The sequence below is a fragment of the Boleophthalmus pectinirostris genome, unplaced genomic scaffold, assembly GCF_026225935.1.
Source record: "Boleophthalmus pectinirostris isolate CB_2022bp ecotype Guang Dong unplaced genomic scaffold, ASM2622593v1 HiC_scaffold_16, whole genome shotgun sequence".
Lineage (NCBI taxonomy): Eukaryota > Metazoa > Chordata > Actinopteri > Gobiiformes > Gobiidae > Boleophthalmus > Boleophthalmus pectinirostris.
This window is the reverse complement of record NW_026571095.1, coordinates 37,693,184-37,718,183: the sequence shown is the minus strand read 5'-3', so window position 1 is coordinate 37,718,183 and position 25,000 is coordinate 37,693,184. Positions and strand designations below refer to the sequence as shown.

Genomic DNA, 25,000 nt, shown 5'->3' with positions numbered 1-25,000 from the left:
TCCACCTGCCCACGCTGCACCTGTCCACCTGTCAATCTGCCCACGCTGCACCTGTCCACCTGTCAATCTGCCCACGCTGCACCTGTCCACCTGTCAATCTGCCCACGCTGCACCTGTCCATCCTGACATGTTCGATCTGTCGTCTTCGATCTCGTCCCGTCTTTTTCTTTCCTCATGTTTTTCTCGTCGTCTGAATCAAACGTTTATTCGTTTATTTACAGAAGAACATTTCCGTCGCTCACTCTGACCTTTGACCCTTTGAGGACTCTGACCTTTGACCCTTTGAGGACTCTGACCTTTGACCCTTTGAGGACTTCAGACGCCAGCGGAAACTTTTCATTTAGTTCCAGACTCTAAATGGACGAGTCGTCGTTGTTCTGCTCAGACACAAACCCATTAAAGGCTCCGGGTCCCGGGAGACTCCAGCTCCCACGATGCCGCGCTCCTCCTGTTCCCAGAATCCTCGGGGCAGCGGTGCATTAGTGCAGACGAGCCGTCACAGGCGTCGGCTTAAACGCTCCGAGAAAAAACCTGAGCGGACGAAACAAACCCACGAGTTTTTCCTGCGCCGCACGACACAAACTGAGTCTGGGTCTGAGTCTGGGTCTGGGTCTGGGTCTGGGTCTGAGTCTGGGTCTGGGTCTGAGTCTGGGTCTGGGTCTGGGTCTGAGTTTGAGTCTGGGTCTGAGTCTGGGTCTGGGTCTGAGTCTGAGTCTGGGTCTGAGTCTGGGTCTGGGTCTGGGTCTGAGTTTGAGTCTGGGTCTGGTCTGAGTCTGAGTCTGGGTCTGGGTCTGAGTCTGGGTCTGGGTCTGAGTCTGGTCTGAGTCTGGGTCTGGGTCTGAGTCTGGGTCTGGGTCTGGGTCTGAGTCTGAGTCTGGGTCTGAGTCTGGGTCTGGGTCTGAGTCTGAGTCTGGGTCTGAGTCTGAGTCTGGGTCTGGTCTGAGTCTGGTCTGGGTCTGGTCTGGGTCTGGGTCTGGGTCTGGGTCTGAGTGAGTCTGGGTCTGAGTCTGGGTCTGGGTCTGAGTTTGAGTCTGGGTCTGAGTCTGGGTCTGGGTCTGGGTCTGAGTCTGGTCTGGGTCTGGTCTGAGTCTGGGTCTGGGTCTGAGTCTGGGTCTGAGTCTGAGTCTGAGTCTGGGTCTGGGTCTGAGTCTGGGTCTGGGTCTGGGTCTGAGTCTGGTCTGGTCTGGGTCTGGTCTGAGTCTGGGTCTGAGTCTGGTCTGGGTCTGAGTCTGAGTCTGGTCTGGGGTCTGGGTCTGGGTCTGAGTTTGGTCTGGGTCTGGGTCTGGGTCTGGGTCTGGGTCTGAGTCTGGGTCTGAGTCTGGTCTGGGTCTGGGTCTGGGTCTGGGTCTGGGTCTGAGTCTGGGTCTGGGTCTGGGTCTGGGTCTGGGTCTGAGTCTGAGTCTGAGTCTGGTCTGAGTCTGGTCTGGGTCTGGGTCTGGTCTGAGTCTGAGTCTGAGTCTGGGTCTGGGTCTGGGTCTGAGTCTGGGTCTGGGTCTGGGTCTGGGTCTGAGTCTGAGTCTGGTCTGGATCTGGGTCTGGGTCTGAGTCTGGGTCTGGGTCTGGAGTCTGAGTCTGAGTCTGAGTCTGGTGTCTGGGTCTGGGTCTGGGTCTGGGTCTGGGTCTGAGTCTGGGTCGAGGATTTAAGGTTCTGAATCTAAAATTCTTTGGAGTTTATATGGAAATAATAATTCTGAATTGACGTTTACCTGGAAAACTGACAGATTCAAGTGATTTTTATTCAGAGTTAAAGCTCTAATGTGAACGTGGCAGTTCTGAATCTGTGTCAGTCAGTGGTTTTTCAAAATAAAACCAAAAATAAGAAATTTTTCAGTTTTTGATTTTATGTTTAAATGAAAAATGGAAAAAACTGATAACGGACTGAACCAGGACTAAACCAGGACTAATCCAGGTCTAAACCAGGTCTAAACCAGGTCTAAACCAGGACTAAACCAGGACTGAACCAGGACTAAACCAGGACTAAACCAGGACTGAACCAGGACTGAACCAGGACTGAACCAGGTCTAAACCAGGTCTAAACCAGGACTAAACCAGGACTAAACCAGGACTGAACCAGGACTAAACCAGGACTAAACCAGGACTGAACCAGGACTGAACCAGGACTAAACCAGGACTGAACCAGGACTGAACCAGGACTGAACCAGGACTAAACCAGGACTGAACCAGGACTGAAACCAGGACTGAACTGAAACCAGGACTGAACCAGGACTAAACCAGGACTGAACCAGGACTAAACCAGGACTGAACCAGGACTGAACCAGGACTGAACCAGGACTGAACCAGGAGTGTTGGGACGGGTCCAGTGGTGTAGACTGTCGGGTGATCAGGACTGAGACTGGGTCCAGGACCAGGACCAGGACCAGGACCAGGACCAGTTGAGTCCTGGTTCCGTCCAGCGTCACACACAAACTGTTTTTTCATTTTGGTTTTGGAAACAAAGAATAAAGAAAATAGTTTTTTTTTTTTTCATTTTCTTATGTTTTTTTTTTTGAAAAACTAATGAAACACACAGTCCCCATCACACTGTACACACATACACACTAGTGTGAACGACCCACTCACATACACACTAGTTTGAACCAACCACTCACATATACACTAGTGTGAACGAACACTCACATACACACATACATACACACCACTCACATACACACTAGTGTGAACCAACCACTCACATACACACTAGTGTGAACCAACCACACTCACATACACACTAGTGTGAACAACCACTGTGTGAACCACCACATACACACATCACACACTAGTGTGAACGAACCCACTCACATACACACTAGTGTGAACCAACCACACTCACATACACACTAGTGTGAACCAACCACTCACATACACACTAGTGTGAACCAACCACTCACATACACACTAGTGTGAACGACCCACTCACATACACACTAGTGTGAACCAACCACTCACATACACACTAGTGTGAACGGGGCTGCTGGACACATGTGTCTCTAAATCACAATCACAATACTGAAGAAAACTCAAAGACGACAAAAGCGAGGGATGAGTGGAGGGGAGGAGAGGAGGAGGAGGAGCGAGGGATGAGTGGAGGGGAGGAGAGGAGGAGGAGAGGAGCGAGGGATGAGTGGAGGGTGGAGAGGAGGAGGAGAGGAGCGAGGGATGAGTGGAGGGGTGGAGAGGAGGAGGAGAGGAGCGAGGGATGAGTGGAGGGTGGAGAGGAGGAGGAGAGGAGAGGAGAGTGGAGGGTGGAGAGGAGGAGAGAGGAGAGGAGTGAGTGCGAGGGATGAGTGGAGGGTGTAGAGGAGGAGGAGAGGAGCGAGGATGAGTGGAGGGTGTAGAGGAGGAGGAGAGAGCGAGGGATGAGTGGAGGGTGTAGAGGAGGAGGAGGAGCGAGGGATGAGTGGAGGGGGGAGAGGAGGAGGAGAGGAGCGAGGGATGAGTGGAGGTGGAGGAGGGAGGAGGAGAGGAGCGAGGGATGAGTGGAGGGTGGAGAGGAGGAGGAGAGGAGCGAGGGATGAGTGGAGGGTGGAGAGGAGGAGGAGAGGAGCGAGGGATGAGTGGAGGGTGTAATTGCTCGGGGCTTTGGTCCGTGTCTCAGACTCGTTTCACATTTTCATTTCAGTTTCTTTTCCCACACGAGTGAAACTCAATCAGCACCACACCTCCCCACTCATCCCTCGCTCCTCTCCTCCTTCTCTACACCCTCCACTCATCCCTCGCTCCTCTCCTCCTCCTCCTCTACACCTCTCCACTCATCCCTCGCTCCTCTCTCTCTCTCCACTCATCCCTCGCTCCTCTCTCTCTCTCCCACTCATCCCTCGCTCCTCTCTCTCTCTCCACTCATCCCTCGCTCTCTCTCTCTCTCTCTCCACTCATCCCTCGCTCCTCTCTCTCTCTCCTCTCCCTCGCTCCTCTCTCTCTCCACTCATCCCTCGCTCCTCTCTCTCTCCACTCATCCCTCGCTCCTCTCTCTCTCACTCATCCCTCGCTCCTCTCTCTCTCTCCACTCATCCCTCGCTCCTCTCTCTCTCTCCACTCATCCCTCGCTCCTCTCTCTCTCTCCACTCATCCCTCGCTCCTCTCTCTCTCTCCGTCCGTGTGTCGTTCCTTCATTTGTTTTTCAAAATAAAACCAAAAATAATAAAACGAAAAAACAACCGTTTTCTTCATTATTTGTCTCCAAAACCAAAATGAAAAAACAGAAATCGTCCTGAACCAGAACTGAGACCAGGACTGAGACTGGTTTAGACCTGGTTTAGTCCTGGTCTAGTCCTGGTTTAGACCTGGTTTAGTCCTGGTTTAGTCCTGGTTTAGTCCTGGTTTAGTCCTGGTTTAGACCTGGTTTAGTCCTGGTTTAGTCCTGGTTTAGTCCTGGTTTAGACCTGGTTTAGACCTGGTTTAGTCCTGGTTTAGTCCTGGTTTAGTCCTGGTTTAGTCCTGGTTTAGACAGAAGAGTGAGGAGGAGGACCTGGTCTTGACTCCAGATGGTTCTTGGTGGTTCTTGATGGTTCTTGGTGGTTCTTGGTGGTTCTTGGTGGTTCTTGATGGTTCTTGATGGTTCTTGATGGTTCTGTGTTTGTTCAGAAGAGTGAGGAGGAGGACCTGGTCTTGACTCCAGATGGTTCTTGATGGTTCTTGGTGGTTCTTGATGGTTCTTGATGGTTCTTGATGGTTCTGTGTTTGTTCAGAAGAGTGAGGAGGAGGACCTGGTCTTGACTCCAGATGGTTCTTGGTGGTTCTTGATGGTTCTTGATGGTTCTTGGTGGTTCTTGATGGTGGTTCTTGATGGTTCTTGATGGTTCTTGGTGGTTCTTGGTGGTTCTTGGTGGTTCTTGGTGGTTCTTGATGGTTCTTGATGGTTCTGTGTTTGTTCAGAAGAGTGAGGAGGAGGACCTGGTCTTGACTCCAGATGGTTCTTGATGGTTCTTGATGGTTCTTGATGGTTCTTGATGGTTCTTGATGGTTCTTGGTGGTTCTTGGTGGTTCTTGATGGTTCTTGATGGTTCTTGATGGTTCTGTGTTTGTTCAGAAGAGTGAGGAGGAGGACCTGGTCTTGACTCCAGATGGTTCTTGATGGTTCTTGATGGTTCTTGGTGGTTCTTGGTGGTTCTTGATGGTTCTTGATGGTTCTTGGTGGTTCTTGGTGGTTCTTGATGGTTCTTGATGGTTCTGTGTTTGTTCAGAAGAGTGAGGAGGAGGACCTGGTCTTGACTCCAGATGGTTCCAGAGAGTTCCTGACCCTGGAGGTTCCTCTCAGTGACTCGGGTTCTGCAGGACTCGGCGTCAGTGTGAAAGGAAACAGATCCAAAGAAAATCACACGGACCTGGGGATCTTCATCAAGTCCATCATCAACGGAGGAGCCGCCTTCAAGGTACTGATACAAATACTACAAATACTACAAATACTACTGATACAAATACTACAAATACTACAAATACTACTGATACAAATACTACAAATACTACTGATACAAATACTACAAATACTACTGATACAAATACTACTGATAAAAATACTACTGATACAAATACAAATAGTACAAATACTACAAATACTACAACTACTACTACTACTACTGATACAAATACTACAAATACTACTACTACAACAACTACTACAACTACTACTACTACAGTTTAGATTAGGCTGAGTTCTTCTCTCTAACTGAAAACGCTCAGTTCCACCTGGTGATGTCATCGTGTGCTGATACAGGAAGTGCTCCACTGTGTTTTTAAACTCCACACTTCACCTTCACTAGAATCACCCGGAACATTTCAGACCATCTGAACTGAACTAAATAAAATAAATGAATAAAAATTTAAAAATCTCACAATTACTCATAAACATGATTAATTATGAAACTCGTTATTTTGACTTTTAACCTCGTCATTTTGAGTTTCCTTGAGGCTTTTATTTGAGACTTTTTGGCCCAGATGGTTTGTGTAGAGGAGCTGTTCACGCGCTGACATCACTGGGTGGGTCAGAGCGTTAGAGTGAGTGACAGTAGAACGTGTGGCGCCTCCTGCAGGACGGACGGATGCGCGTCAACGATCAACTCATCGCCGTCAACGGAGAATCTCTGCTGGGCAAAACCAACCAGGACGCCATGGAAACGCTGCGCACGTCCATGTCTGTGGAGGGAAACCGGCGCGGAACCATCCAGCTCATCGTCGCCCGCCGCCTCAGCAGCAGCACCCGGGTGAGGGGCCCGACGCAGGGGCCCGCACACACAGGGGCCCGCACACACAGGGGCCCGCACACAGACAGGGGCCCGCACACAGACAGGGGCCCCGCACACAGACAGGGGCCCGCACACAGACAGGGGCCCGCACACACACAGGGCCCCACACACAGGGGCCCCACACACACAGGGGCCCGCACACACAGGGGGCCCGCACACAGACAGGGGCCCCGCACACAGACAGGGGCCCGCACACAGGACAGGGGCCCCACACACACAGACAGGGGCCCGCACACAGAGAGACAGGGGCCTCGCACACAGACAGGGGCCCGCACACACAGACAGGGGCCCGCACACAGGACAGGGGCCCGCACACAGACAGGGGCCCCCACACAGACAGACAGGGGCCCGCACAGACAGGGGCCCGCACACAGACACACAGGGGCCCGCACACAGACAGGGGCCCGCACACAGACAGGGGCCCGCACACAGACAGGGGCCCGCACACAGACAGAGAGACAGGGTTTCTCCACTGACCCAAATCATCCTCTTCTTCTCTTTTCTCTCTCTGTCTCTCTTCTTTCTCCTTTTCTTCTCTTCTTTCTCTTTTCTTCTCGTCTTTCCCCTCCTCCTCCTCTTCTCTCTCCTTCTTCTTCTCTCTTTTCTTCTCTCACTCAGAGACGTTAAATTCCAGTTTTGTTTTGTTTTTATTCATTTATTAACAAAATCCTGAATTCCGTCGGTTCCGTTGGTTCCATTATTTGGTTCCGTTGGTTCCGTTAGTTGGTTTCGTTAGTTGGTTTCGTTGGTTCCGTTAGTTGGTTCCGTTGGTTCTGTTAGTTGGTTCTGTTGGTTCCGTTGGTTGGTTCCGTTAGTCGGTTCCATTAGTCGGTTCTGTCGGTTCCGTTGGTTCAGTTGGTTCCGTCGTTTCCGTCGATTCCGTCGGTTCCGTTAGTTGGTTCAGTTGGTTCCGTCCGTTCCGTTGGTTCCGTTAGTTGGTTCCGTCGGTTCCGTTGATTCCGTTAGTCGGTTCCATCGGTTCCGTTGGTTCCGTTAGTCGGTTCTGTTGGTCCCATTAGTCGTTCCGTTGATTCCGTTAGTCGGTTCCGTCGGTTCCGTTGGTTCCGTTAGTTCCGTCAGTTCCGTTAGTTGGTTCCGTCGGTTCCGTTAGTCGGTTCCGTTAGTTCCGTTAGTTCCGTTAGTCGTTCCGTCGGTTCCGTTACTTGGTTCCATCGGTTCCGTTAGTTGGTTCCGTCGGTTCCGTCGGTTCTGTTGGTTCCGTTAGTCGGTTCCGTCGGTTCCGTTGGTTCCGTTAGTCCGTTAGTCGTTCGTTCCGTTGTTCCGTTTCCGTTAGTCGGTTCCATCGGTTCCGTTAGTTGGTTCCGTCGGTTCTGTTGGTTCGTTAGTCGGTTCCGTCGTTCCGTTAGTCGTTCCGTCGGTTCCGTGGGTTTGATGCAGATGCAGGTTTACTGTGAGACTCACCCATGGAGCCGTTGGTTCTGTTCGTGACTTTGTGCCTTTGGGCCAAACACTGAAACGACTCGAGCTCAAAACCACTGACATTTGGGTTTTGCACATTTGGTGATTTTTATTTTTATTTTTTTATTAAAAGTGAAACGTGTTGAGAGACGTGAAAGGAGGAACAGAGGGATTCAACTACGACTTTAGAATAAAAAGAATAGAACAGAAGTAGAATTTTTAAATAAACGTTTTATAAATTTACACAATTCTGACAAAACAAAACATTTCTTCCTCTCTCTCCCTCTGTTCTGTTCCTTCTTCCTTTTCTTGCCTCTCTCCTTCTCTCTCTCTCTCTCCTCACCTTTCCCTGCTTCTTCTCTCCTTCACTTTCATCTCTCCTTCCTTCCCCTCTTCTCTTCTCTTCTCTTCTCTTCTCTTCTCTTCTCTTTTTTTTTTTTTCTCTCTCGTTGTGATTTCCTGCGGCTCAGGTGTAATTGAAATCAGCATCAGGCCTAAAACCAAACCCCAGGACACAGAGGGATTAGACCTGGTTTAGACCTGGTTTAGTCCTGGTTTAGTCCTGGTTTAGACCTGGTTTAGTCCTGGTTTAGTCCTGGTTTAGACCTGGTTTAGACCTGGTTTAGTCCTGGTTTAGACCTGGTTTAGACCTGGTTTAGACCTGGTTTAGTCCTGGTTTAGACCTGGTTTAGTCCTGGTTTAGACCTGGTTTAGACCTGGTTTAGACCTGGTTTAGTCCTGGTTTAGACCTGGTTTAGTCCTGGTTTAGTCCTGGTTTAGTCCTGGTTTAGACCTGGTTTAGACCTGGTTTAGACCTGGTTTAGACCTGGTTTAGACCTGGTTTAGACTGGTTTAGACTGGTTTAGTCCTGGTTTAGACCTGGTTTAGTCCTGGTTTAGACCTGGTTTAGTCCTGGTTTAGTCCTGGTTTAGACCTGGTTTAGACCTGGTTTAGTTCTGGTTTAGACCTGGTTTAGTCCTGGTTTAGACCTGGTTTAGACCTGGTTTAGACCTGGTTTAGACCTGGTTTAGTTCCTGGTTTAGACCTGGTTTAGACCTGGTTTAGACCTGGTTTAGACCTGGTTTAGACCTGGTTTAGTCCTGGTTTAGACCTGGTTTAGACCTGGTTTAGACCTGGTTTAGACCTGGTTTAGACCTGGTTTTAGACCTGGTTTAGTCCTGGTTTAGACCTGGTTTAGACCTGGTTTAGTCCTGGTTTAGACCTGGTTTAGACCTGGTTTAGACCTGGTTTAGACCTGGTTTAGACCTGGTTTAGACCTGGTCCTGGTTTAGACCTGGTTCAGACCTGGTTTAGACCTGGTTTAGACCTGGTTTAGACCTGGTTTAGGTGTTTCATTTGGAGGTAAACAGACGTGTGCGTTCGGTTCCTGTTGTGTTGTTGTGTCGTCTTGTTGTGGTGTTAGCACGTCGCTAAGTGCTAACAGCGCTAACAATGTGACACAACAACATCGAAAATCCATTTATGTCGCGCAACCTAAGAAAACATCTGAGTCAATACAACTGTGTGTGTGTGTGTGTGTGTGTGTGTGTGTGTGTGTGTGTGTGTGTGTGTGTGTGTGTGCGCGATAAACGTGATTCTAAACATGATTTTAAACGTGATTCTAAAAGTGATTTTAAACACAATTCTAAACCTGATTTAAACATGATTCTAAACGTGATTCTAAATGTGATTTTAAACGTGATTTTAAACATGATTTTAAACGTGATTTTAAACGTGATTCTAAACGTGATTCTAAAAGATTTTAAACGTGATTTTAAACGTGATTTTAAACGTGATTTTAAACGTGATTCTAAACGTGATTTTAAACGTGATTTTAAACATGATTCTAAACATGATTTTAAACGTGATTCTAAATGTGATGTTAAACGTGATTCTAAACGTGATTTTAAACGTGATTTTAAACGTGATTCTAAACGTGATTCTAAACGCATTTTTAAACATGATTTTAAACATGCTTCTAAATGTGATTTTAAACGTGATTTTAAATATGATTTTAAATGTGATTCTAAACACATTTTTAAACATGATTTTAAACATGCTTCTAAACGTGATTTTAAACATGATTTTAAATGTGATGTTAAACGTGATTCTAAAAGAAATTTTAAACGTGATTCTAAACGTGATTCTAAACGTGATTTTAAACGTGACTTTAAACATGATTCTAAATGTGATTTTAAACATGATTTTAAACGTGACTCTAAATGCATTTTTAAACATGATTCTAAACGTGATTCTAAACGTGATTCTAAATGTGATTTTAAACGTGATTTTAAACGTGATTTTAAACGTGATTTTAAACGTGATTCTAAACGTGATTCTAAACGTGATTCTAAACGTGATTTTAAACGTGATTTAAACGTGATTTTAAACTGAAATGATTTTAATGTTTAAACGTGATTCTAAACATGATTTAAACGTGATTTTAAACGTGATTTTAAACGTGATTCTAAACGTGATTTTAAACATGATTTAAACGTGATTTTAAACGTGATTCTAAACGTGATTTTAAACGTGATTTTAAATGATTTTAAATGACGTGTGACGTGTTTAAACGTCCTGTGTGTGTGTGTTGCTCCAGGACGCCCCCTGCAGTCCTCTGGGAGCGCGACAGTCTCTGGACTCGTCTCTGGACGAACACGAGCGGAGGATTTCTCACTCTCTGTACGGAGGACTGGAGGGTCTGGACGAGAACCTGATGCCCCGCCACGGAATGATGCCCCGGACCATAGGTAAGCACCACTCACAGCACCGAGATACCGTGACGACACGACCACACGACGAAACCACAACACAACACGACCACATGACAACACGACAACACAACACGACACGACAACATCACAACACGACAACATCACAACACGACAACACGAAACACACGACAACATCACAACACGACAACACCACAACACGACAACATCACAACATGACAACACCACAACATCACAACACGACCACACATGACAACATCACAACACGACAACACGACAACACGACAACACGACAACATGACAACATGACAACACGACCACACGACGAAACCACAACACAACACGACAACACGACAACACGACAACACGACAACACGACAACAACACGACAACATCACAACACGACAACACGACAACACAACATGACAACACGACAACACGACAACAGGACAGTCTGGAATCTCGACATCGTGTCACAATCAGAGTGTAAATATATTTTCCAAATGTTCCATCCCCCGGTGGCCCGGGCCTTTCTGTGAGGAGTTTGCATGTTCTCCCTGTGCCAACCCAAAACATGCAGCAGGTCAAATCCTCCAACTCAGGTCCAGACCAAAACCAGCAACAAGATCCTGGAGCTGGGCCCCGTGTGCCGCCCACTGCTCCTGAAAGAACCACTGACAGACACAGGACAGTTTCCTACAGCCAGAAAAAAGAACACAAAACTAAAACACAAATATACGACACTGATAAATACACAAAAGACAAGTCGTCTGTGGCGTCTGAACTCAAATCCTCAACCCAAAAGTCGACCAACTAAAGGCGTCCAGCGAGTTTTTTGATGTCGCGACCTGAACCCAGCTTCAGAGACACAGACACAGACCAGAGAACCATCAGTGGGTTTGTTTTTGTGGGTGACTGTTTTGAATCCAGAGAAATTGAATTTGGTGCTGATTTTGATTATTTTCTTCAATTTGTTCCATTTAAATTGACCGCAGACTCACCACAGCCTGTTTTGACCACAGACCAGATCAGATCTGTGGTTCTGTGCAGTTTTCTCTTAGTTTTCCATCGTGTCATGTGAAGTTTTGTGAGTTTTTAGGCCGATCGACCAAAACTAAACCTGGTCCTGTGCTGAGCTTTAAATATCGGTGACAGATATCGGTCAGTTTCTCGATTTTTTAATGTGTTTTTGTGTTTTTATGTGGTGTTTGTCTCTGGGCGTCGTGTGTTTTTGTTCAGATTTAGTTTTGAGAGAGAGAGTTTTACCTCAGATGCCCTCCCTCCTCTGGCTCTGCTCTCTGTTTGTGTTGTTCTTGTGTGAGCGCCCCCTGCTGGTCGCTCTGAGACACACTGGACTGACCAGAGACTCTGGACAAACACGACACACGGAGACACAGTCCAGATGAAACAGTTCAGACTTTAAAAATTCTCCTTGGAGGTTTTTGTGGAAATAATAATTCTGAATTTATGTCTTTGTGAAGAAAACACAAACTTTAACTGCTCCCAATTTTTCTGTCAAGAAACCAGGACTAAACCAGGTCTAAACTAAACTAGGTCTAAACTAGGTCTAAACCAGGTAAACTAAACCAGGTCTAAACCAGGTCTAAACCAGGTAAACCAGGACTAAACCAGGACTAAACTAAACCAAACCAAACCAGTCTAAACCAGGACTAAACCAGGACTAAACCAGGACTAAACCAGGTAAACCAGGTCTAAACCAGGACTAAACCAGGTAAACCAGGACTAAACCAGGACTAACCAGGTCTAAACCAGGACTAAACCAGGACTAAACCAGGACTAAACCAGAACTAAACCAGAACTAAACCAGAACTAAACCAGAACTAAACCCGAACTAAACCAGGTCTACACCAGGTCTAAACCAGGACTAAACCAGAACTAAACCAGTAAACCAGGTCTAAACCAGCTAAACCAGGTCTAAACCAGAACTAAACCAGGACTAAACCAGGACTAAACCAGGACTAAACCAGGACTAAACCAGGACTCTAAACCAGGTCTAAACCAGGACTAAACCAGGGGACTAAACCAGGTCTAAACCAGGTCTAAACCAGGTCTAAACCAGGTCTAAACCAGGACTAAACCAGGCTAAACCAGGTCTAAACCAGGACTACCAGGTCTAAACCAGGTCTAAACCAGGACTAAACCAGTCAGGACTAAACCAGGACTAAAACCAGGACTAAACCAGGTCTAAACCAGGACTAAACCAGGACTAAACCAGGACTAAACCAGGTCTAAACCAGGTCTAAACCAGGTCTAAACCAGCTAAACCAGGGACTAAACCAGGTCTAAACCAGGACTAAACCAGGACTAAACCACTAAACCAGACTAAACCAGGACTAAACCAGGACTAAACCAGGACTAAACAGAAAACCAGCTAAACCAGACTAAACCAGGTCTAAACCAGGACTAAACCAGGTCTAAACCAGGACTAAACCAGGTCTAAACTAGGTCTAAACTAGGTCTAAACCAGGTCTAAACCAGGTCTAAACCAGGACTAAACCAGGACTAAACCAGGACTAAAACTAGGTCTAAACTAGGTCTAAACCAGGTCTAAACCAGGTCTAAACCAGGACTAAACCAGGACTAAACCAGGTCTAAAACCAGGACTAAACAAAAACTAAAGAACTAAACCAGAACTAAACCAGAACTAAACCCGAACTAAACCAGGTCTACACCAGGTCTAAACCAGGACTAAAACCAGAAAAACAGAACTAAACCAGGTCTAAACCAGGTCTAAACCAGAACTAAACTAAACCAGGGACTAAACCAGGACTAAACCAGGACTAAAACCAGGTCTAAACCAGTCTAAACCAGGACTAAACCAGGACTAAACCAGGTCTAAACCAGGTCTAAACCAGGTCGGCTAAACCAGGACTAAACCAGGTCTAAACCAGGTCTAAACCTAAACCGGACTAAACCAGGACTAAACCAGGTCTAAACCAGGACTAAACCAGGACTAAACCAGGTCTAAACCAGGACTAAACCAGGACTAAACCAGGACTAAACCAGGTCTAAACCAGGTCTAAACCAGGACTAAACCAGGACTAAACAGCTAAACCAGGCTAAACCAGACTAAACCAGGACTAAACCAGGTCTAAACCAGGTCTAAACCAGACTCTGCTCTATAAGGTCTAAATCAGGACTAAAAACAAAAAAAAAGAAAACTGTACTAAAAACCAGAATCAAAATGGGACTGAAAACAGGAGAAAAAACTGGGCTAAAAACAGTCAGAACAGGACTAAAACCAGGTCTAAACCAGGTCTAATCTTGGACTTGGACTTGGACTCTAGTTCTGTCCCTGAGTGAACCCTGAGCCCGTGGAGCCGGTCTTACAGTTTTTAGACGGACCTCGCTTCTTTTTCCACACAAACTGGACGGGAGTGTGAGTCGGTGCCGGTGCAGCGTCTGTGGCTCGGCCTCTGCTCCTCGGCGTCTGCGTCTGCTCCTCGGCGTCTGCGTCTGCTCTCGGCGTCGGCGTCTGCGTCTGCTCCTCGGCGTCTGCGTCTGCTCCTCGGCGTCTGCGTCTGCGTCTGCTTCTCTGCGTCTGCTCCTCGGCGTCTGCGTCTGCTCCTCGGCGTCTGCGTCTGCGTCTGCGTCTGCTCCTCTGCGTCTGCGTCTGCTCCTCTGCGTCTGCGTCTGCTCCTCGGCGTCTGCGTCTGCTCCTCGGCGTCTGCGTCTGCGTCTGCGTCTGCTCCTCTGCGTCTGCGTCTGCGTCTGCTCCTCGGCGTCTGCGTCTGCGTCTGCGTCTGCTCCTCGGGGTCTGGATCCTCTGGTCCTCAGCTCCTTCTGTTCTCTGCAGTTCGTTTAAATCGTTATAATTCGTTATAATTCCTCCGGCGTCCCTCGTGTCGTTGGGTTTCTCTTCCGTTCCGTCGTTCGTTCGTCTCCATGGCGATGATAACAGGTTTAATTATCCCCGAGGCCGGAGCCACAGACGCTCGGAGAATTTCAAACCAACAATTACGTGACTTCAGTGATTATCTGTGATTAAAGACCTGGACCCGACTAGTCCTGGTCTTAAATCATCAAAAAAAAAAAACAGTTTAGACCTGGTTTAGTCCTGGTTTAGTCCTGGTTCAGTCTGGGGTGTGTGGGCGGGGATAGGTGGTGGGTGAATCTGACATTTTGGAGGATTCTGGTTTAAATTCCTCCTGGTGGACTTTTCTCTTTGGTCTCGGCTCCATTGTTCTGCCCACGGGCTTCACCTGCCAGCGCTTCACCTGCCAGCGCTTCACCTGCCAGCGCTTCACCTGCCAGCGCTTCACCTGCCAAACCTCTCCTGGCGCTCAAACAATAAGAGCAGCTCTCCTGTCGCCTGTCACTCACGGGCAGGAGCTGACAGGAGCTGACAGGAGCCGACAGGAGCAGACAGGAGCCGACAGGAGCCGACAGGAGCCGACAGGAGCCGACAGGAGCTGACAGGAGCAGACAGGAGCCGACAGGAGCAGACAGGAGCAGACAGGAGCTGACAGGAGCAGACAGGAGCAGACAGGAGCAGACAGGAGCCGACAGGAGCAGACAGGAGCCGACAGGAGCTGACAGGAGCCGACAGGAGCTGACAGGAGCTGACAGGAGCAGACAGGAGCAGACAGGAGCTGACAGGAGCAGACAGGAGCTCCGAGGGCGGCAGGAGCAGAACGTTTGGGAAAACAGGATGAAACGACACGACAGAATTTAAAGAAAGAGAAGAGAAGAGAAAAGAGGAGAGATGAAAGGATGAGAGAGGAGAGGAAGAGGAGAGAGAGAGAAGAGAAGGAGAGAAAGGAGAGAAGGAGAATAGAGGAAGAGGAGAGAGGAGAAGAAAGGAGAGAGGAAAGGAGAGAAGAGGAAGAAAGTAGGAGAGAAGAAAGGAGAGGAGAGGAAGAGAAGGAGAGGAGGAGAGAGGAGGGGAGGAGGAAAGAAGAAAGGAGAGAGGAAAGGAGAGAAGAGGAAGATAGATAGGAGAGAAGAAAGGAAGGAGAGGAGAGAGGAGAGAGAGAGAGGAGGAAGGAGAGAAAGAAGAAAGGAGAGAGGAAAGGAGAGAAGAGGAAGACAGTAGGAGAGAAGAAAGGAGAGGAGAGGAAGAGAAGAAGAGAGAAGTGAATGATTAGTGGAGGAGGAAAGAAGAAAGGAGGAGAGAAAGAGGAGAGAAGGAGAAGAGAGAAGGAGGAGAGAGGGAATGAGAGAAGGGGAGAGAGAAAAGGAGGAGAGGAAGAGAGAGATGATGAGAAGGAGAGGAAGAGAGGAGGAGAGGAAGAGAGGGAGTGTGTGATGAGAAAGAAAAACCACACTGTAGATTTAACATTTTGGACGAGGATTTTAAACACTTAAATCGATCAGAAAATCATTTTACTGACTTCTTATAGTCCTGGTTTAGTCCTGGTTTAGTCCTGGTTTAGACCTGGTTTAGTCCTGGTTTAGTCCTGGTTTAGTCCTGGTTTAGACCTGGTTTTAGTCCTGGTTTAGTCCTGGTTTAGTCCTGGTTTAGTCCTGGTTTAGTCCTGGTTTAGCTGGTTTAGTCCTGGTTTAGTCCTGGTTTAGACCTGGTTAGACCTGGTTTAGTCCTGGTTTAGTCTGGTTTAGTTCTGGTTTAGTCCTGGTTTAGTCCTGGTTTAGACCTGGTTTAGCCTGGTTTAGCCTGGTTTAGTCCTGGTTTACCTGGTTTAGTCCTGGTTTAGTCCTGGTTTAGACCTGGTTTTAGTCCTGGTTTAGTCCTGGTTTAGACCTGGTTTAGTCCTGGTTTAGTCTACCTGGTTTAGTCCTGGTTTAGTTCCTGGTTTAGACCTGGTTTAGTCCTGGTTTAGTCCCTGGTTTAGACCTGGTTTAGACCTGGTTTAGTCCTGGTTTAACCTGGTTTAGACCTGGTTTAGTCCTGGTTTAGTCCTGGTTTAGTCCTGGTTTTAGTCCTGGTTTAGTCCTGGTTTAGTCCTGGTTTAGTCCTGGTTTAGTCCTGGTTTAGTCCTGGTTTAGTCCTGGTTTAGTCCTGGTTTAGACCTGGTTTTAGACCTGGTTTAGACCTGGTTTAGTCCTGGTTTAGTCCTGGTTTAGTCCTGGTTTAGACCTGGTTTAGACCTGGTTTAGTCCTGGTTTAGTCCTGGTTTAGTCCTGGTTTAGACCTGGTTTAGTTGGTTTAGTCCTGGTTTAGTCCTGGTTTAGTCCTGGTTTAGTCCTGGTTTAGTCCTGGTTTAGTCCTGGTTTAGACCTGGTTTAGTCCTGGTTAGTCCTGGTTTAGTCCTTGTTTAGTCCTGGTTTAGACCTGGTTTAGACCTGGTTTAGTCCTGGTTTAGTCCTGGTTTAGTCCTGGTTTAGTCCTGGTTTAGTCCTGGTTTAGACCTGGTTTAGTCCTGGTTTAGTCCTGGTTTAGTCCTGGTTTAGACCTGGTTTAGACCTGGTTTAGTCCTGGTTTAGTCCTGGTTTAGTCCTGGTTTAGTCCTGGTTTAGTCCTGGTTTAGTCCTGGTTTAGTTCTGGTTCGTTGTGTTTTGTGTGTTTTCATGTTTCACACTTGAGTTTCTGTTTGTGTTTTTGTGGCGTGAACTCGTCCATATGTTTGAAGAAAAACACCAAGAGACGAAGGAAGAAGAACAGATTGTGTCCGAGTCTAGTCCACTTTTAGACCTGGTCTAGTCCACTTTTAGACCTGGTCTAGTCCACTTTTAGACCAACAAAAAAAACAACCAAAACCAACGAACACCAACTGATACAAACCAGATTAAGAACTTCTGGATCCAGTGGAACAACTGATGTGTGAAAGAACCTGAAGACCTGGTTCAGTCCTGGTTTAGTTCTGGTTCAGTCCTGGTTCAAGTCCTGGTTCAGTCCTGGTTTAGTTCTGGTTTAGTTCTGGTTTAGTTCTGGTTTAGTTCTGGTTTAGTTCTGGTTCAGTTCTGGTTCAGTCCTGGTTTAGTTCTGGTTCAGTCAATCTAGTTGTGGCCGTCACCATATTTTCTTTAGTCTACCTGCCTAAAATTAAATTTGCGTAACATAACATAACACAAAACTCGGACTGACAATCTGTACGACGCTCACCTGTACGACGCCCACCTGTACGACGCCCACCTGTACGACTTCCACCTGTACGACGCCCACCTGTACGACGCTCACCTGTACGACTTCAACCTGTACGACTTCCACCTGTACGACGTTCACCTGTACGACGCCCACCTGTACGACTTCAACCTGTACGACTCTCCCTGTACGACGCCCACCTGTACGACTTCAACTTGTACGACGCCCACCTGTCCGACGCCCATCTGTCCGACGCTCACCTGTACGACGCTCACCTGTACGACTTCCACCTGTACGACGCCCACCTGTACGACGCCCCACCTGTAACGACGCCACCTGTACGACGCCACTGTACGACGCCCACCTGTAACGACTTCAACACCTGTCGACGCCCACCTGTATGACACTCACCTGTCGACGCCCACCTGTCCGCACGCCCACCTGTCCGACGCCCACCGTCCGACGCCCACGCTGTACGACTTCCACCTGTACGATGCCCACCTGTACGACTTCCACCTGTACGATGCCCACCTGTCTGACGCTCACCTGTCTGACGCTCACCTGTACGACTTCCACCTGTACGATGCCCACCTGTCCGACGCTCACCTGTCCGACGCTCACCTGTACGACTTCAACTTGTACAACGCCCACCTGTACGACGCTCACCTGTACGACGCCCACCTGTACGACGCCACCTGTACGACGCCCACCTGTACGACGGCCACCTGTACGACTTCCACCTGTACGACTTCACCTGTACCACCTGTACGACGCTCACCTGTCCGACGCTCACCTGTACGACGCTCACCTGTCGACGCTCACCTGTACGACTTCCACCTGTACGACGCTCACTCAGCTGTACGACGCTCACCTGTTCGACGCTCACCTGTACGACTTCCACCTGTACGACGCTCACCTGTTCGACGCTCACCTGTCCGACGCTCACCTGTACGACGCCCACCTGTACGACGCTCAAACTCACCTAGGGACTGGTTTATGCCTTCTTCAGTCCTGGTTCAGTCCTGGTTCGTCCTGGTTCAGTCCTGGTTTAGTCCTGAAGTCCTGGTTTAGTCCTGGTTCAGTCCTGGTTAGTCCTGGTTCAGTCCTGGTTCAGTCCTGGTTAGTCCTGGTTCAGCCCTGGTTTAGACCTGGTTTAGTCCTGGTTCAGCCCTGGTTTAGTCCCTGGTTTAGTCCTGGTTTAGTCCTGGTTGAGTCCTGGTTCAGTCCTGGTTTAGTCCTGGTTTAGTCCTGGTTCAGTCCTGGTTTAGTCCTGGTTCAGCCCTGGTTTAGTCCTGGTTTAGTCCTGGTTTAGTCCTGGTTTAGTCCTGGTTCAGCCCTGGTTTAGCTGGTTTAGTCCTGGTTCAGGGTGTAGACCTGGTTTAGTCCTGCTTCAGTCCTGGTTTAGAGTCCTGCGTTTAGTCCTGGGTTTAGTCAGTCCTGGTTCAGTCTGGTTTCAGTCCTGTTTAGTCCTGTTAGTCTGGTTCTCCTGTTCCAGTCCTGGTTTAGTTCCTGGTACAGTCCTGGTTCAGTCCTGGTTTTCCTAGTTCCTGGTTTAGTCCTTTTAGTCCGGTTCAGCCCTGGTTTAGTCCTGGTTCAGTCCGGTTTAGTCCTGGTTTAGTCCTGTTTAGTCCTGTTCAGTCCTGTGGTTCAGTCCTGGCTTCAGTCCTGGTTCAGTCCTAGTCCTGGTTTAGTCCTGGTTCAGTCTGGTCAGTCCTGGTTCAGTCCTGGTTTAGTCCTGTTCAGTCCTGGTTTAGTCCTGGTTCAGTCCTGGTTCAGTCCTGGTTTAGTCCTCTGTTCAGTCCTGGTTTAGTCCTGGTTCAGTTCTTCAGTCCTGTCCTGGTTTAGTCCTGCTTCAGTCCTGGTTTATCCTGGTTCAGTCCTGGTTCAGTCCTGGTTTAGTCCTGGTTTAGTCCTGGTTCAGTCCTGGTTCAGTCCTGGTTCAGTTTAGTCCTGGTTTAGTCCTGTTTAGTCCTGGTTCAGTCTGGTTTAGTCCTGGTTTAGTCCTGGTTTAGTCCTGGTTCAGTCCAGTCTGGTTTTAGTCCTGGTTTAATCCTGGTTTAGTCTTTAGTCCTGGTTCAGTCCTGGTTCAGTCCTGGTTTAGTCCTGGTTAGTCCTGGTTCAGTCCTGGTTCTGGTTTAGTCCTGGTTTAGTCCTGGTTCAGTCCTGGTTCAGTCCAGTCCTGGTTTAGTCCTGGTTCAGTCCTGGTTTAGTCCTGGTTCAGTCTGGTTCAGTCCTTGGTTCAGTAGTCTGGTTCAGTCCTGGTCCTGTTCAGCCCTGGTTTAGTCCTGGTTTATTGGTTCAGTCCTGGTTTAGTCCTGGTTCAGTCCTGGTTCTTGTGTTTTTTCCAGCGCACTATCAGTTGTCTCCGACGGTGAACATGCCTCAGGACGACACGGTGATGATCGAGGAGGACCGCCCCCCTCACCTGCCGCTCCTGCCCCCTCACCTGCCGCACCTGCCGCTCCTGCCGACCCTGCCCCCGGGCCTGTCGGACCAGTCCTCCTCCTCCTCCCACGACGAGCCCGGCTACGGCCCCGCGGACGAGCTGCCCAACCCCATCTACGCCGCCGAGACCGTCCCGCCGTGGGCCCAGGGGCCGCCCGCCCAAACACACAGGTGCCACACGCACGCTAACACTTTCTCAGTGTTAATATGAGTCACTCTGTTCTAGAGTTAATTTAACATTTGTGTAAATGTTCATGAAGTAAAACTGGACCAAAGTTCCTGTTTAACCCAAATCCAGAGTTAAATTCACGTTTAGAGAGTAAACAGAGAACACTGTGTAGAGTTATTCTGATTTAACTCAACAACACACAGAGGAGTTTTATTTTTACACTTTATTTGAGTTAATTTAAGATGAAATTCAGAACAAAACTGGTCTCTCTTAAATTAACACAAAGAGAAGTTGAATTAACACAAAGAGAAGTTGAATTAACACGAAGAGAAGTTGAATTAACACTAGAGGAGTTAGAGGAAGTTAAATTAACACTAAGGAAGTTGAATAACACTAGAGGAAGTTGAATTAACACTAAGAGGAAGTTGAATTAACACTAGAGGAAGTTGAATTAACACTAAAGGAAGTTGAATTAACACTAGAGGAAGTTGAATTAACACTAAGAGGAAGTTGAATTAACACTAGAGGAAGTTGAATTAACACTAAAGGAGTTGAATTAACTAGAGGAAGTTGAATTAACACTAAGAGGAAGTTGAATTAACACTAGAGGAAGTTGAATTAACACTAAGAGGAATTAAAGTTGAGGAAGTTGAATTAACACTAGAGGAAGTTGAATTAACACTAAGAGGAAGTTGAATTAACACTAGAGGAAGTTGAATTAACACTAGAGGAAGTTGAATTAACACTAAGAGGAAGTTGAATTAACACTACAGAAGAAGTTGAATTAACACTAAGAGGAAGTTGAATTAACACTAGAGGAGGAGGAAGTTGAATAACACGAAGAGGAAGTTGAAATTAACACTAGAGAAGTTGAATTAAAACTAAGTTGAATTAACACTAGGAAGTTGAATTAACACTAGAGAAAGTTGAATTAACACTAGAGAAAGTTGAATTAACACTAAGAAAGTTGATTTAACACTAGAGGAAGTTGAATAACACTAGAGGAAGTTGAATTAACACTAGAGGAAGTTGAATTAACACTAAAGGAAGTTGAATTAACATGAAGAGGAAGTTGAATGAATTAACACGAAGGAAGTTTGAATTAACACTAGAGGAAGTTGAATTAACACTAGAGGAAGTTGAATTAACACTAAGGAGGAAGTTGAATTAACACTAAGAAGTTGAATTAACACTAAAGAAGTTGAATTAACACTAGAGGAAGTTGAATTATCACTAGAGGAAGTTGAATTAACACGAAGAGGAAGTTGAATTGACACTAGAGGAAGTTGAATTGACACTGGAGGAAGTTGAATTAACACTAAGAGAAGTTGAATTAACACTAGAGGAAGTTGAATTAACACTAAGAGGAAGTTGAATTAACACTAGAGGAAGTTGAATTAACACTAAAGGAAGTTGAATTAACACTAGAGGAAGTTGAATTAACACTAGAGGAAGTTGAATTAACACTAGAGGAAAGTTGAATGACACTGGAGGAAGTTGAATTAACACTAGAGAAGTTGAATTAACACTAGAGGAAGTTGAATTAACACTAGAGGAAGTTGAATTAACACGAAGAGAAGTTGAATTAACACTAGAGGAAGTTGAATTAACACTAGAGGAAGTTGAATTAACACGAAGAGGAAGTTGAATTAACACGAAGAGAAGTTGAATTAACACTAGAGGAAGTTGAATTAACACTAGAGAAGTTGAATTAACACTAAGAGGAAGTTGAATTAACACTAAGAGGAAGTTGAATTAACACTAAGGAAGTTGAATTAACACTAGAGGAAGTTGAATTAACACTAGAGGAAGTTGAATTAACACTAGAGGAAGTTGAATTAACACTAGAGGAAGTTGAATTAACACTAGAGGAAGTTGAATTAACACTAGAGGAAGTTGAATTAACACTAAGAGGAAGTTGAATTAACACTAAGAGGAAGTTGAATTAACACTAGAGGAAGTTGAATTAACACTAGAGGAAGTTGAATTAACACTGAGGAAGTTGAATTAACACTAAGAGGAAGTTGAATTAACACTAGAGGAAGTTGAATTAACACTAGAGGAAGTTGAATTAACACTAGAGGAAGTTGAAATTAACACTAAGAGGAGTTGAATATAACACTAGAGAAGTTGAATTAACTAAGAAGTTGAATTAACACTAGAGGAAGTTGAATTAACACTAGAGGAAGTTGAATTAACACTAGAGGAAGTTGAATTAACACTAGAGGAAGTTGAATTAACACTAGAGGAAGTTGACTCGGGATTTGTGTAAAATCCCGCCTCCACCTTGTGAAAGTCCGATCAATTTGTGGTCAGTTTGGGTTCGTACGTCGCGGTGTGTAAATGTGACAAAATTGCATCTTAAAAAATAAGAGATGAAAGTGTCAGAGAAGAAACGACGAGAACCTGGAGAAACATCTGAGGAGAACAGTTTGGAACAACTCTGATTCAAAACTTTTTCCTCTGGTTTGGTCTGGTTCTGATGTGTATTCTTTCTTTTTTCTCCTCGTGGTCTTCTCCTCGTGGTCTTCTCCTCGTGGTCTTCTCCTCGTGCTCTTCTCCTCGTGGTTTCTCCTCGTGGTCTCTCGTGGTCTCTCTCCTCGTGGTCTCCTCCTCGTGTTCTCTTCTCCTCGTGGTCTTCTCCTCGTGGTCTTCTCCTCGTGGTCTTCTCCTCGTGGTCTCCTCCTCGTGGTCTCCTCCTCGTGTTCTTCTCCTCGTGGTCTTCTCCTCGTGGTCTTCTCCTCGTGGTCTCCTCCTCGTGGTCTTCTCCTCGTGGTCTTCTCCTCGTGGTCTCTCCTCGTGGTCCTCGTGGTCTTCTCCTCGTGGTCTTCTCCTCGTGGTCTCCTCCTCGTGGTCTTCTCCTCGTGGTTCTTCTCCTCGTGGTCTTCTCCTCGTGGTCTTCTCCTCGTGGTCTCTCCTCGTGGTCTCCCTCCTCCTCCTCGATCTTCTCCTCGTGGTCTTCTCCTCGTGGTCTCCCTCCTCGTGGTCTTCTCCTCCTCGTGGTCTCCTCCTGTGGTCTCCTCCTCGTGGTCTCCTCCTCGTGGTCTCCTCCTCGTGGTCTCCTCCTCGTGGTCTCCTCCTCGTGGTCTCCTCTCGTGGTCTCCTCCTCGTGGTCTCCTCCTCGTGGTCTTCTCCTCTGTTCTCTCCTCGTGGTCTCCTCCTCGTGGTCTCCTCCTCGTGGTCTTCGTGGTCTTCTCCTCGTGGTCTCCTCCTCGTGGTCTTCTCCTCGTGGTCTTCTCCACGTCTCCTCGTGGTCTTCTCCTCGTGGTCCTCTGGTCTCTGTTCTTCTCCTGTGTCTTCTCCTCGTGGTCTCCTCCTCGTGGTCTTCTCCTCGTGGTCTCCTCCTCGTGGTCTCCTCCTCGTGGTCTCCTCCTCGTGGTCTCCTCCTCGTGGTCTTCTCCTCGTGGTCTGTCTCCTCCTGATCTTCTCCTCCTGGTCTCCTCCTCGTGGTCTTCTCTCGTCGTGTCTCTCCTCGTGGTCTCCTCCTCGTGGTCTCCTCCTCGTGGTCTCCTCCCGTGGTCTCCTCTCGTGGTCTCCTCCTCGTGGTCTCCTCTCGTGGTCTCCTCCTCGTGGTCTCCTCTCGTGGTCTCCTCCTCGTGGTCTCCTCCTCGTGGTCTCCTCCTTGTGGTCTCCTCCTCGTGGTCTCCTCCTCGTGGTCTCCTCCTCGTGTCTCCTCCTCGTGGTCTCCTCCTCGTCTCCTCCTCGTGGTCCTCCTCCTGTTCTCCTCCTGTTCTTCCTCCTCGTGGTCTCCTCCTCCTCCTGTGTTCTCCTCGTGGTCTCCTCCTCGTGGTCTCCTCCTCGATTTCCTCCTCGTGGTCTTCCTCCTCGTGGGTCTCCTCCTCGTGGTCTCCTCCTCGTGTTCTTCCCTCGTGTCTCCTCCTCGTGGTCTCCTCTCGTGTTCTTCTCCTCGTGGTCTTCTCCTCGTGGTCTTCTCCTCGTGGTCTTCTCCTCGTGGTCTCCTCCTCGTGGTCTCTCCTCGTGTTCTTCTCCTCGTGGTCTCCTCCTCGTGGTCTCCTCCTCGTGGTCTCCTCCTCGTGGTCTTCTCCTCGTGGTCTTCTCCTCGTGGTCTTCTCCTCGTGGTCTTCTCCTCGTGTTGTCTCCTCGTGGTCTTCTCCTCGTGGTCTTCTCCTCGTGTTCTTCGTGTTCTTCTCCTCGTGGTCTTCTCCTCGTGGTCTCCTCCTCGTGGTCTCCTTCTCGTGGTCTCCTCCTCCTGATCTTCTCCTCCTGTTCTTCAGCGCTCTGGGGCCTGAGGATCTTCACGCAGACGGCACGTTCCTCAGAGAAGGTTTTGGACGTCAGAGCGTCTCAGAGAAACGCTCCAAACAGTTCAGTGACGCCTCCACGCTGGAGATCATCAAGACCAGGAAGTCCAAGAGCATGGACCTGGGTACAACACGCTACACCTGTCCACCTGAACACCTGTCCACCTGAACACCTACACCTGAACATCTACACCTGAACACCTGTCCACCTGAACACCTGAACACCTGAACCACCTGAACACCTACACCTGAACATCTACACCTGAACATCTACACCTGAACATCTACACCTGACACGATCTGAACATCTACACCTGAACATCTGAACATCTACACCTGAACATCTACACCTGAACATCTACACCTGAACATCTACACCTGAACACCTGAACATCTACACCTGAACACCTACACCTGAACTACACCTGAACATCTACACCTGAACACCTACACCTGACACCTGAACATCTACACCTGAACATCTGAACATCTAACACCTGAACATCGACACCTGAACATCGACACCTGAACATCTACACCTGAACATCTACACCTGAACATCTGAACATCTGAACATCTACACCTGAACATCTACACCTGAACACTGAACACCTACACCTGAACATCGACACCTGAACATCGAACACCTGAACATGACCTGAACACCTGACAACCTGAACATCTGAACACCTACACCTGAACACCTACACCTGGGTCAGTCCATATGA

The 25,000-nt window shown here is 47.8% G+C and overlaps 1 protein-coding gene across 1 annotated transcript in view; it reads left to right on the top strand.

The window, feature by feature from the left end:
- Window positions 1–24,441, top strand: part of LOC110161924 (partitioning defective 3 homolog) — a 50,334-nt gene extending 25,893 nt beyond the window's left edge. The window contains exons 11-15 of the mRNA XM_055151421.1: window positions 5,184–5,372; window positions 6,030–6,200; window positions 10,261–10,411; window positions 19,745–20,012; window positions 24,246–24,441. Of these exons, the coding sequence (XP_055007396.1) occupies window positions 5,184–5,372; window positions 6,030–6,200; window positions 10,261–10,411; window positions 19,745–20,012; window positions 24,246–24,441 (975 nt within the window). The remainder of the gene's footprint in view (window positions 1–5,183; window positions 5,373–6,029; window positions 6,201–10,260; window positions 10,412–19,744; window positions 20,013–24,245) is intronic.
- The last annotated feature ends 559 nt before the right edge of the window (window positions 24,442–25,000 follow it).